Raw genomic sequence first — 12925 nt, 5'->3', positions numbered from 1 at the left:
GCTCGTAACCTTTAATTTTATTAACTAAGAAACACGACCATTATCTCCGCCGTATAACTATTTCTCAATTCAGATCTATGTCGCGACCCTTTGTACGCTTCCAAAACAAAGTCGGCAATGAAACGCAAAAGATTCAACGCGATTACCACAAAAGGAAGCTAGAACATTTGGTCATAACAAGCAAACAGTGGCTTCTGCACAAAGCCGAAAAGTTATTACTTCTACAAAAAAATTCCGCAAGGAGCCGTTTAAAAGAGAATGCATAAACATAGTGCGTAATATCGACAAAACTTACACAGATACATACAAAATATCGCATAAATTTCAGTCACGCAGAGAAATATACAGCAAGAACAATAATGGTTGTAACTATCCCCAAGAATATCCCTCCAAAGCAAAGCAGTTTTCTCTGTAAAAGCAAAGTAAGATGAGTTTTCTCTAAAGAATGAAGTTATCGAAAAATTCAAGTACATGCACAATTCCTGGAAGAATTACCTACAACTCCTAGACACTAACCTTTTTAGATCTGGCACTTTTTCGCATAGCTCTGGCTTCTTTTAGCAAGCTCCCAGCATCGTTGGCTCCAGCTTTTGCTAGTTGAATGTTGGTTTCGATAGCAGTAACTGTTTCTCCCTATAAACGCACAAAGGTCAATTTATACATATAGGGGGTGTTACCGAAGTATTATTTGTTAGTAATAGTCCGCAGCGCCGGTGAGTACTCTGTACTTGTACATATAGATATTTCCACATGTTTTTCGAAATTCGTTAGCTATTACGTACTTCGATTACGTATATAAATATCACAGATACAGCAAACACAAAATCTTCATCGATATCGTAGCATTTCAGGAGTTTTTTACTTTTAAAAATAGATTCAGATTTAGTTAACGATAATATCGATATATGTTTTTTTGTACATTCAGAATGAGAATATGTATGTGTAATTTATTTTGCATTGAATCTCTTCGTAGGCCCGCTTCATTTTATTTCGTAAAATTCGTTCAAAATTTCCAAATAAGTCAGCATTACTTGGCTTTCCACGAGAATGGCTAAATCTTTGAAAACGTCACGCAATTCGACAATGCTTTTTCCAGTGCCAATAGTTCGCCGTGTCGCGTCTCAATATCCGCTAAAGTTTCTTTGGCGCGCTGGGAATCGGCAATTACCTGGGATCGGCGACCAGACATCACAAACAAATCATACATTATGCGCTTAAAAGTGCAGACACCATGAGACGTATACGCATTGATGGCGAAGAAGCATTTTGAAATTACACACAATGCATATGCATTATTATTTTACTGGTGTATTCATCTGATCATTCCAGTCTGACCACTTGGTTCGTGCAGGTTGTGGAATATACATATGTATAGGGGGCAAAACTAAGCGTGTTCCACGGTTCCCCAGTACTGCTGCCGTCACCCGCCTGGAGTGTGACGTTACGGCAATACATATGGTTAAATCTGGCGCGGTACATAAGCGCCATGTTCAGCCACAACGTAAAACTCCAGCCGGGTGACGGCAGCAGTAGCCGGAAACCGTGGAACACGTTTAGTTTCGCCCCTTATATACTGGTACACCTACCCCTTGTGTGAATAACATGGTCGGCTCACTGCGTGATAGGAGTTCTTCGATGTGTTCTTGGCTGACAGCTGGCTGACCAACTACAGATATATTTCAGAGCAATAAATATTAAGTACAAACGCGTGGCGATTTTTAATGGATTTAATTTTGCCGTAACCTAGAAGTGTCGTGACAATAGACTTCTAACAACTGGCCTCTGTGTTCTACATAGATCAAAACTCAATAATACTCGTACATCAGCTTATATAAATGATGATGGGACGTTAGTGTAAAACTTTGCTACCGAATTCAGTTGACAGGTAGGTATTTTTTTGTGGTCAATAAGTCGGCTTATCTCACTATTCAGTGCAGATAGATTATGTGCAATTCAAAAACACTACTTTACCTATAAAAAGCTGACGCTGCACCCGGTGCACACAGCGTTGCCGATAATCAGTTTCCGCTTGGGCGAATTCCGCCAGAACCCGGCTAACGTTTTTGTTCAACGCGTCTCTCTAGATCAAAGAGACTTGGATGTCAAAATTTTGTCACGATGTTCTGTGCACGAATAAATTATGTTGTGTGTAATGGTTGTAATACTGTACGTTGAAGAATAAATATAGATATACGATATGTAAGGCGTTAAACATGTTACAAAAATATTTTCCAATACTTCTAACACGTTATACCTGCGCCAAGCAGATTCTTGCTTCCGTGGCACCACATTCCTTCGTGATAGCAATATCATTATCCAGTTCTACAACCAAATTATTAGTTTAGTCAAATGTCAACATTATAGCCAAGATATTACAAGTAAACTAACCTTTCAACTGTCTCCGTATGTCCAGAGCGGTTGTGCGGAATGTGTTGAGCATACGATGAATTCCGTCATTTTGTCCTGGAAGTTAAATTTTTTTATCGTAGAAACCCAGTCCCGTGATAAATTTTCTTGTGTACTTTGCAGAATGGCATTCAAATCTAAAGTACATTTTAAGTAAATACCCGCAGAAAGTGGCGATGCTAAAGTATCCGACTGCAACTTTTTTAATACGTTCAGTTCCTTTTCCAGTCGATTTATGCAACTGGACACCCGCTCAACCTGCAAATAAAGCAACTCATCAGACCTTATACTATTTTCACAAAAATTAAACAAGCACTCTCTAGAAAATTATGCTTTCTTTAAGAGCATATATTTTTTAATTTTTCTTAAGGGCGGCTCATGGGTGCTTTGCACTGCTACGCACTAGCAGTTACAGGAATGGACTGCCGGGTTCTAAAAAGCTCATGTGGTAACCTCCTTCATTCATAAAGTACTAAAATTAAGGGCTACGATCAATATTGATTTCTGATTATCAGTATAAATATACGTACTGATAACTCAAGCTGTAAAATAAACAGTAAAGTCCTTGCAAGTTGCAAGCAAGCTGACTTTATGGGCAATGCGGTTGTACAATACTTGTAGCAAGTGTAAACAGCCTTCAGACAGGATTAATTTAGGAGATTCGGCATATATTTACAAAAAGTTTTTGTTACGATTAGTACTGGTCCATGGATTTTTTACCTGTAAGTAATCACTGCATTAGTAAAGTGTACCAAAGACACATTCTGGCTTCCTGCCGAATCGAAGTAGATTCAGTTCTAACGTCAGAGACGGTACTTTCGCTGTTAAACTGTGCGTTAAACTTCAACATGCTTACAAAATTCAGGTAAGGGTACAATTACTAGGCATGCAGTATTTTTATTTTATATGAAAAAAACATCGAATAGATGACGCATGCAAAACATTTCTACCGAACGATTTGTAACTAAAGCAGTTACGCAAAAGTTTGACAGCAAAATTTGGGATCGAGTCTCTGTATGCTTCGTGGACCGTGGGCGTCTATATCACAGAGACTTCATCGGCCTGACCAGTTTTACGCATAGTCATCGACAATATCCGTGTAATAGGCAACCGCCAACAGAGCGAGAAAAAATAAAATTGATTTGCATATGCTTAAAAAACTTGATAAAAAAACTGAACTTGAAAAAGTAAACTTGATTGGCATAATTTTAAAAATCTAAGCATTAAAAAATGTAATGATAATCTATGAGCTTAAACGTTACCGTATTATTTCGTCCTTAAACCATTTGACTTACCTTGTGAAGAAAAGTCTCGGTTTGACCAGCTCCCACGGGTACACGAATTTCTTTCTGCCCCTTTATTACCGGCAAATCTGGCAGCTGGCCTTCGCTTTCGCTCCGCAGTCGAGAGTGGGCGTGCCACGGGAAGCTCCGTTTTGACCCCCGAACCCCATCGTTCCGTGCCTAAATAAACTTTAATCAATCTATTTTGTAAACTACGTATCAAATGGTTTTCACAAAAAATTCAGTTCACCGCAGAAATCTTGTTTTGTTAAGGATGTTAACGTGCTTTCTGGCGATCAAGATACATAATATATGTGCATGCTAAGTAGGTACCGAGTACATGTTCAGGTATAATCTATACCATCGATATTAACGGTAACACGCCTTAACGGTTGCACGCCTTACCAGAAATTCGCTCAACCGGTCTTTGGATGGCATGGTAGTAGTGGCAATTGCACGAATGCAAGAATTCGCTACACTGCAAATTCCTACTTCTCGCCGTCACTCCGAAGTTGCCATGATGATGTTAATCGGCAACATTGGCTACAGTAGTTTTTTGCAAATAGGTGCGCGCGAAAAATTTAACTTTCTCTTGAACACAGACGGATGCTAGTCGCAGCACTTAGTGCAAGACTGAAAAGTGCGTTAGTAGTGCTGGGGCATTGCAAGTGCTGGTCACAACGACCTGTGAGTAAATAATCGAAAATCGTGTGCTTGCCATGAGTCATTCAGTTAGGTCATTTAGCAATTTTGATGCATCGGTGTGATCTATATTCGATGGAAGTGAAAGCCGACGAATCATTTCGACCACCTGAGCGCACAATAAATCGCAGAATGTGCTAGTCTTCGAGTATAGAGTGGATAGTAGATACATATACGTATATATAATATAGATATCCGCTGGTGTATGACGTACCAGAATTAGTTGACTGCGGAAAAGCTTATGAATTTAATACTGCGTTGACTGCAGAGTGTATACGGCCTGATTGTGAAAATTTGGCTCTTCCGTAATTAGGTATCTGCCATAGCGTTCAAATGATTCATTTACGAATCACCTATAAATCACTCGCTGCACTGAGCATTGCTACCATAAATTTCCTAACATAAACGTAAACGTAATTTCCTATCACGTAAACGTTCTTTTTACCGGCTTGATAACAGGCATGCTGGAAATCTATCGCAGTTCTTTTAATTATACGGTTTATTGTGTAATAAAGATAGAGTGTTAAATTTTATGTGAACTTGTATAGATATACAAGTCCAGACTATTGATCGACCGACACAATGTAAATTTCACATTCCGCTATGTTAAAATTTTTCCGTGACCTCTTTCCAACAGCGTGAAACCATTGATTTTCAGTGCACGAGCATAAATGCACTAAGCGGAACGTGCAATGCCGTACAAAAACTTACAAGAACACCTGACTGTACTACTATGCAGTATGCACTATGCTGTACACCGGTTCCATAACGTTGACGTGCTGCATCTTGCATCTTCATGGATGCAGGTACGTTTAATAGTATATCTATATAATATTCGTCCTTACATTAGTCATAGTACTTCGAGAGGTTAAACTTACCGGTATAAACACCGTTGTTTTGCGTTGTCGATTTTACCATGTACTGCAAAGCGCGCGAAGTTATACGGTACTTCGACAGTCGCATAAAATACTTCTTATTCAAGCGTTGCATTTCCGGTGCTAATATAGAACAGCATGCGGCTATGCCGAGCAGATTTAGTATTTAGCGAAAGTTCTGTTCAACTGCAGCAGTGCAGCGAACATACATCATGTTACCAACCGTAATAAATTTTTTAAAGTTGATGTTGTTACATTTTCAATTTTAAAGAATCTCTATGGTACGGTAGTAAGATAAAGACAGAGAAGCAACTATTTTCAAAGCATTGTCAGTTATTTATAACTTATAAAACACATGAATTGTATGGAATATTCTAGCGGCTGTTCGCAATAAAAGATTGTTATATTGCGTTTCTGTATTCGTATCGTGCGAATGCTACGTAATACCAAAATTAATTCTAGCAGTAAGTTGGTGGTGGTATTTCTGCCTGATGGTGATAATCTTTTGTAAAGATCTATCATACAAAAGAGCTCGTAAAAAAATTAATTTGCTGCATGTGTCTGGATTTGCATTAACGTTTTCTACTTCCTTCTGTTAGTGCTGCACTACTGTTCATGCATTGTCACTTTCGGATACCGTGAGGGACACATTCCATCTGCAGTACCGCACCAGCCCACCACCATTCACACCGATCGCAGAATCCGATCGCTCAACATTAACCTTTTCGTGGAAGATTAACCCAACAACAATGGATCCGCCACGTTTACATCAGGACTATCCCTAGACTCCTTACTATTGTCTAAAATTAATTAATTTTCGGCTATTTTTTCGTTAACACTCCCTAATTTTATCTTGTTGAGTGAGACACGTATATGTCATCGCCACCGTGAGGGATGCAGCGATAGCGATAGACATATGTATATACATGTAGGAGAATGTATATACATGTAGATACATGTAGATACATGTAGTATGTATATACTATATACATGTAGGAGTGTTAATTGCCTTTCTCCATTGTTTACTGCTTGTTGTGTTATGAGTATCAGAATCCTTATTTTCCAACATTTTACCGACCGCATCTCACGGTCAGAAACATCTTGAAATTAGTCTTGCTGCAGCTTGCTCCCGATCTTGCTCCGCGCCTTCCGCGCTTCTTGCCCCACGCTTATGCGTTCTTCCTCCTCAGCATGCTTTGCTCGCTGAATCTTGCTACGTTGTACTTGCTAATAAACACCTGCGATGACCTTGTGTTGTGTTGCTTAACCGTAATGGGATGATCGTGCATCTCGCCATCTCCCACCGTTGTCACCCTGTAAACGGTGGAATCAAATTTATTAGAACCTCTTTCTTACACTCACTGTTCATCAAAAGAGAGATTTCCTTATCCGACTAAGCGCGTTTTCACTTTGTAGTCAACTATTACTCATATAACGATTGACTGTGCTTGTTAAAAACGGTTCGCGCCAGATAACGTGGGGATAACAGTACGCATCCTCATGGATTTCTTGGGTAAAATTAACTAGAAACTACACGAAAAACAGCTGATTATCATTGACATATTTTGATGCGAAAATGCTCGAATAATTTAAGGCAGAGTATATATGGCTCAGTCCATCATCTGCTGCCCGGTGGTGCAATGCAATAGCAAAAAAGCGCTGCGTTGTTCCGGGTGAATTATTTTACTTGTAGGTTTGAGATTCTCCAATGGACCGACCAGGCTTATTACCAAAGTGCAACAAGTAATGGAGCTCACGCCTCCAGGTTTCTCCACTGCTTTTGAGCTAGAATAGTAAGAGAAGCGTCTAGGACTGCATCCAGATATTCCAATCACAACTGGTTCATGACTTTAAAAACCTTTTTCTTGTAAAAACCGAACAATAAAACTGAAATATCAGAAATGCCTTTCCCTCTGGAACGGAAATCACCATGGAAGCTTCAACTGGCCTCCTCGCAGAATCCTGGAAGTGGTAATCAATAATAATGGCCATATGTCCCAGTGTCCGGACTGCTTTAATTAGGCTTCACAAAGACTGCTGGATCGCTCTAGATCTGTTGCTCACAAGCTACGAGTACACACGGCGGTATTTCACATTGACACGGCTAATTCGTCTGTAACAGCCAAATGTTAACGGCCAGCTGAAAAATGCTTCAATTATGTCTATATTTGTCTCTTTAATTATGTCTAGCATTCTTTATGTCGCATCTTAAGAACCTTGTAATATACGACTTTTTATCCTTTTTACTGAATTTTCAGGATAAGCTTTCATGGTGTAATGGGTGTTCACAAATTCACAATCACCATCATAGTACTGCTTCAACTGCTCCCTGACAGAAAATAAGCACTCCTGTTAGCCAGTACTGTGATTTTGAGAAAATACAGTAATAAATTAATTTTAATGCTTCTCTTTGATTTGTATTCATCCAAAATTCTACTACTAATTGGTTGTGATTCGTATTGTTAATAAAGCTGGCCGTAAAGCGGTATATATTCGGAGTATTTACGTTAGTACCAGCAGATATGTATATTGTGGTGTGGTTTGTTACCGTAATAATTCCTGTCGCCCTTTGACGAAAAGATAAAACACAATGGGCGACCGAGCGCACCCAGAATTACTCGTAATATTTCACGCCTCAACGTATCAGAATGTTGCTGTATATTCCCAGTGTCTCACTTATCAGCTACTTATTAACTGTTGATAAACTGAAACCTTATAGCAGCGCGACAGCTGCGCAAGAATTTAAACGAAGATTTAAAGCTATGGTAAATCGTATAAATTCTCAGGATTGTAAAAGTTTAACTCGTGCACAAAATCTTAACATCCGTAGCGAAAAACATATTAATCTTCAAAATCATATTAATCTGTACATATTAATCTTTAAAATCATGTCAAATTAACGGGAAACACCACCCCAATAGTACAATGAACTGAGACTTCTAGTTCAGAACATGACAAGAAAGGAGTCACCTTAATTTGCTTTGTTACTCTCGCATGCAAGCACCAAGATGTAAGTAAACAGATCACATTATGTCGGCATCGCTACGTGCATTTTAGCATCGCGTTTGTCCTAAGTGGGTTCATTTACTTCAACTCCAAAAATTTTTATGCGCATGGCCGATGCCGGTTGGATAACATCATAACAGCTTTACAAATTCTAAATCAATATGCTATCACATTATTGCAGTTTGTTTGGCTGGATGGCTATCCTGTACTTTGTGATTTCATAGTCCCTTTCGGTAACACACATAGGTCAGCGCCGAGCATAACACCAGTCCGACACAATGGTATCCTGTTAGGGCAGCTGAAATGGAGATGGTGGGCATATTTAAATAAACAAAATCCATACATACTGTATAATTTCGATCAATATTAATGCGCCGTACTGTGCGGTACGTACATACAGAGTACATATGCGTTAACACGTATATATGGCATTAACCTTTGTAATTACCTAATGCGCGCAGTGCGTAGGAAGCGGTATTTTTTACATAGCTGGATATCACCTGAATATGAAGACGGGGCATAGAAAGTATATCAGTAATGACACATGCGGTAGACCTTTTACTGTAGGGGACCTTACCTGAGTACAGCCCAGTGTTCGCGGCGGGGGACCTTTGCAAGAGTTGGGCAGTTTCTAGTGAAAAAGGCGTAGGGAATTAATTATTACCGCGTATGTAGCATGCATAGCGAATTCTATTAAATTTTTATAGTTTACTCAAAGAAACCGGAAGAGAACTAATATGAATGCCCAACTACATAACGACGTATATTCGTTCGTCATTCTGATAATTATACGTATACGAGAACAAAATTAATAAAAAGGTTATCCATGATTACGTAGGGTAATAATCATGGATTAGAAAAATGCATAGGTACTGGTAAGATTTGGGATCACGGAATCACAAAGGTATACAACTCACTCTGTAAGGTGTGGTTAACCAATCTTCCGGACCATCCGCACCGCAACAGTAAAGCTGCTTTTGATAAATGTCCAAATCTAATCTGTGAATCAACAAAGCCGTGGTAATAATAATAATTAGGTACTGAATCTGTTTAGCCAAGTACTGAGTTTGTACGTACGCGTTAACAAGACTACAAAAAGGATGAATTCACAGCTAGAATTTCCTGTCTATGGATGAAAGGTTTGGAAAAGGTCTGATATTTATGTATGTATTGCTACTTTTACGTCATATGACGCCGGGAGCATGTTACTGATAATAGCAGTTCTTTAAAATGCTTCGACCTCGCTTTACATCGGCCAGGAACGCATGCAGATGAAATTAAAACGTGCTTGCCCCTAATTATAACTCGCTGCATAATGCGCTTTTACAATTTTATATGAAAGGGTAAAGAAATAAAAAACTAAATGCACATATACGGACATTATCAATACGACACATAATGTAAAAAAACAACGGTAGTCAATGAAATTGGAAAAAGACTCCATGGATTTCGCTCTCTCGATCATATGAGCTGATACGCAGCAACTGTCAACACAAGATCTAACGAGGCAAAGCTGCTTCTGTATATGGGATGATGGAAGAAGCCGAGGAATAAAATAAAATTTTTGTAGCAGTAGAGTGGTTTTCTGGCTTGGACGTTGTACTCTTTGACATTTCTGTGATTTCTGTATTGTTAATAATCATATTCATAGAGGCCCACACTAAGGACACCGCGAATGCATTATTCGATGGTAGCGATGTAATGTGAAATATTAGCTAAAGTAGACAAACAAGATGAGCAAGCCTATATGTTTTAATTACCGTATGCTATTTTTTTAATGTTAATGCGGTGTTTATAAACAACAACGCGCTAAAACCTTCCAGGTTCATGCAATGAAATAAAAAGTTACTTGCAATTGTCTTCTCTGTGAGTTTTGGGCTTACGTTGTTTGTTTATCGCTGGGATCATAATGCTGCATGGCCAACTTGAGCACTTGTCCGACTTCCCGACCGGCATTGTTTAATTCCACTTGTGCATAAATCGTAAAACCGACGAAAGCGGCACATACTACCGCCAAGCATGTTGTGGCTACCACCAGGATCAGCAGACTGTCCAGTTTGACCGCGGCTATTCCGATTATGCCGACTAATACTAGTGTCCCGCCACACAAAATTGCCACCCACACCGTCCATCCCACTTCCGTGCCGCCGGCAAACCGATGCTTAACATAGATCGCACCGCCACCCAGTCCTACGCCAATGATCATCGATGTGGCGAAGAATATTGCCACGCAATATTTTAACCCCCGGTTGATATTTGAGTGTCCCATTCTGATACGGGCAGTTACAGATGTATAACTCTGTATAACACGCAAGAATTATGATGAATAGTTGGAAAAAATGTCCGTTAAGGAAATTTTACTGGGATTCAATATTAACCTTGAGAGGGATAAGGAAAAATACTATACATGGTTTCCAGGATTTATGTTGAAATGAAGCAAAAAAATCAGCAATAAAATTCAGTCGATAGCTCGACGATAAACTAATTGCTGACGATAAACTCACCGTTCGTGCAAGCGTTATGGAAAATTGTTCAGCTGGTTTTAATTAGGTCTAAATTGTCAGGGGGAATGTCAATAATTAAAGTGCAGAGATTAGAGGCTAGAGATCGCGATTTGAGCCAGAGAAAAATTTCAATTGACAATATCACGCTCCGGGCGCGGATGGATGTACGAGTATTTACCTTACTGGAACACCGGTGCGGAAGGAATCGTGCCGAGATCAATCCGTTCAGGTAGCAGCGGCACTGAAATTCATTTAACCAGCGAGACACTTGATCTTTTGTACGGGCGATGGGATCAAAGAAATAGGCACCCACTACCAACAAATGACCTTTGCAATTCCCACCACGGGGAATATGCTGTGGGAACGGAAACTTTAATGCAAAGAATGGTGCGTGGTACAGCGCTCAGTGAAGACAGCTTAATAAGGTGGGATGTGTCTAAATACCTGTCCGTATTACAGGAGAGAAAAACCGGTGTGATTTGAAAGAGAGAATATAACACGACAGACAATGGTGAAACCTCATGGTTATGCCACTTATAGTGCCCGTGCGGTTAGGGAAAGTATGACCCCGCATCCATTTCCGATCGATAATAATTAACCACGTCGTCTAATGTTTTCTCTGATTGCTTACGACGTTGTCTAATCAGATGCTACCGTGATATTTTCTAATTCCTTGCCATGGAGAACGCATGAACATGTGGGAATTCCATGTTGTGCAAATTCGTTAACATATTATTGACTACAAATTGCAGCTCTGTATATGCACGCCAGATATTGTGTTAAACATTCGTTCAAACAAACTGCATCCAGGTCTTAATTAATTTTGAACAGATCTCCAGGTGACCGCGCCCAGAAATACAATATATGGCAATTAATGCACCAGATAGATAATGTGGATGCACTCAAGCGCATGATCATCATATGTGGGATAATATAAAAAGTCATGGCAAATTAGCGGTTTATTTAGTAAAAAATCCTCGGAAGACAAATAGGCGCTAATGCCGCACTAACCGAGTTTGCAATCTCGTTAGCAATCTATAGCGCGTGTCCGAGGAGATCGCACTCCGCAAAAATCCATAATGGAATATTAACCTTTGCTTACTTTTCTGTGATGTATTGAATCAACAAGTTAAGACCACAAAAGCCGGAAGGTTTTCGCAATATTATACCTAATTTGCATCGACGCGTTATGGATTTCTGGACGTACGTAAAGGGCGTCTTTCCCATTAAGAGCACTGCACAGGATAACGCATGTGTTTGTAAAGCAAAGAATTAATGCATACAGAAAAGTTTTATTTGAAAAAGTTTGCGTATTAGTGGCTTATGTGGCCATTTACGTTCTGGTTATAAGGTGGAAGGACATCCTTACACAATAAAGCATTGAAAATGCTGCAGATAAATTTCTTTACGTTGAATAAAGTTCCGCACAGAAATTCGATACCAAAACTTTCTCATATCGCCACGCGCCACCTATGAATTCCGTGCAAATCTTTGGTCTTTGCCACTTTTATTGCAATTTCAAAAAATATGTGCTCACTTCTCTAGATTTACAGTACCAGCTACATATAAACTTGGCAAATATGAGCAAATAAATAACTAACTGAGGAAATAAATAGCTAACTGGCATTTTTAACTATTAAGTATTGTATTAGCGCCTGCAGTCGAAGAAATGATGATGCGGAGCAAATATTTCGAGAAAAATACACGAGAAGTGTTGCAGAAACCGAAAAGCCTCTGCACCAGTCCCGTTGGCCCCTGTTACAAACAATCAACAAATGTGAGCTAGAAAAACAAAAAATAGCGTAAACTAAAGCCAATCATGTATTGCATGTTCAATAACAGTGCGCCGGAGGTAGAAACGTGACTTTCCAAGCTGCAGAAATCAACTGTGAAAAGAAGTATGCACGTATACTTAATTACAAGCCAGAGAACCTGCACCACACTAGCAAACCAATGCAAGCCGGCAAAACGGCCATCAACAAATTGTGAGATGACTGCACTTATTTACATACGCCTTTAAATTGTCGTAATTAACTATGAGCAAACATATTTGGTCATAAATTAATGGCAAAACAGTTGCAGCCATGCCATATGCGGGCCATGAAAAATAGGTAATTGTGTCGTTTGCACTGCTAGTTGACAACACTTA

At 39.4% G+C, this 12925-nt stretch overlaps 2 protein-coding genes across 2 annotated transcripts; both read right to left on the bottom strand.

The window, feature by feature from the left end:
• Nucleotides 1–11: 11 nt before the first annotated feature.
• Nucleotides 12–4487, bottom strand: LOC129581798 (syntaxin-1A homolog). Its single transcript, XM_055473044.1, is given in 11 exon segments — nt 12–409; nt 517–633; nt 1032–1087; nt 1090–1168; nt 1587–1666; nt 1972–2080; nt 2255–2322; nt 2389–2463; nt 2568–2664; nt 3702–3869; nt 4095–4487. Coding segments are annotated over 11 exon segments (963 nt in total). The 5' UTR covers nt 4128–4487; the 3' UTR covers nt 12–328.
• Nucleotides 4488–8159: 3672 nt separating this feature from the next.
• On the bottom strand, nt 8160–11179 carry LOC129581974 (23 kDa integral membrane protein-like). The gene is made up of 6 exons (XM_055473310.1): nt 10955–11179; nt 10156–10571; nt 9190–9271; nt 8850–8903; nt 8721–8772; nt 8160–8570 (listed from the first exon to the last, which is right to left on the bottom strand). Exons 2-6 carry the CDS (start codon nt 10539–10541, stop codon nt 8491–8493), a joined length of 654 nt encoding a protein of 217 aa, XP_055329285.1. The 5' UTR covers nt 10542–10571; nt 10955–11179; the 3' UTR covers nt 8160–8490.
• Nucleotides 11180–12925: the final 1746 nt, after the last annotated feature.

Source organism: Paramacrobiotus metropolitanus, unplaced genomic scaffold (assembly GCF_019649055.1).
Source record: "Paramacrobiotus metropolitanus isolate TYO unplaced genomic scaffold, Prichtersi_v1.0 Parri_scaffold0000006, whole genome shotgun sequence".
Taxonomy (NCBI): Eukaryota; Metazoa; Tardigrada; class Eutardigrada; order Parachela; family Macrobiotidae; genus Paramacrobiotus; species Paramacrobiotus metropolitanus.
The sequence above is the reverse complement of the archived record's forward strand: the minus strand, read 5'-3'. Positions and strand labels throughout refer to the sequence as shown.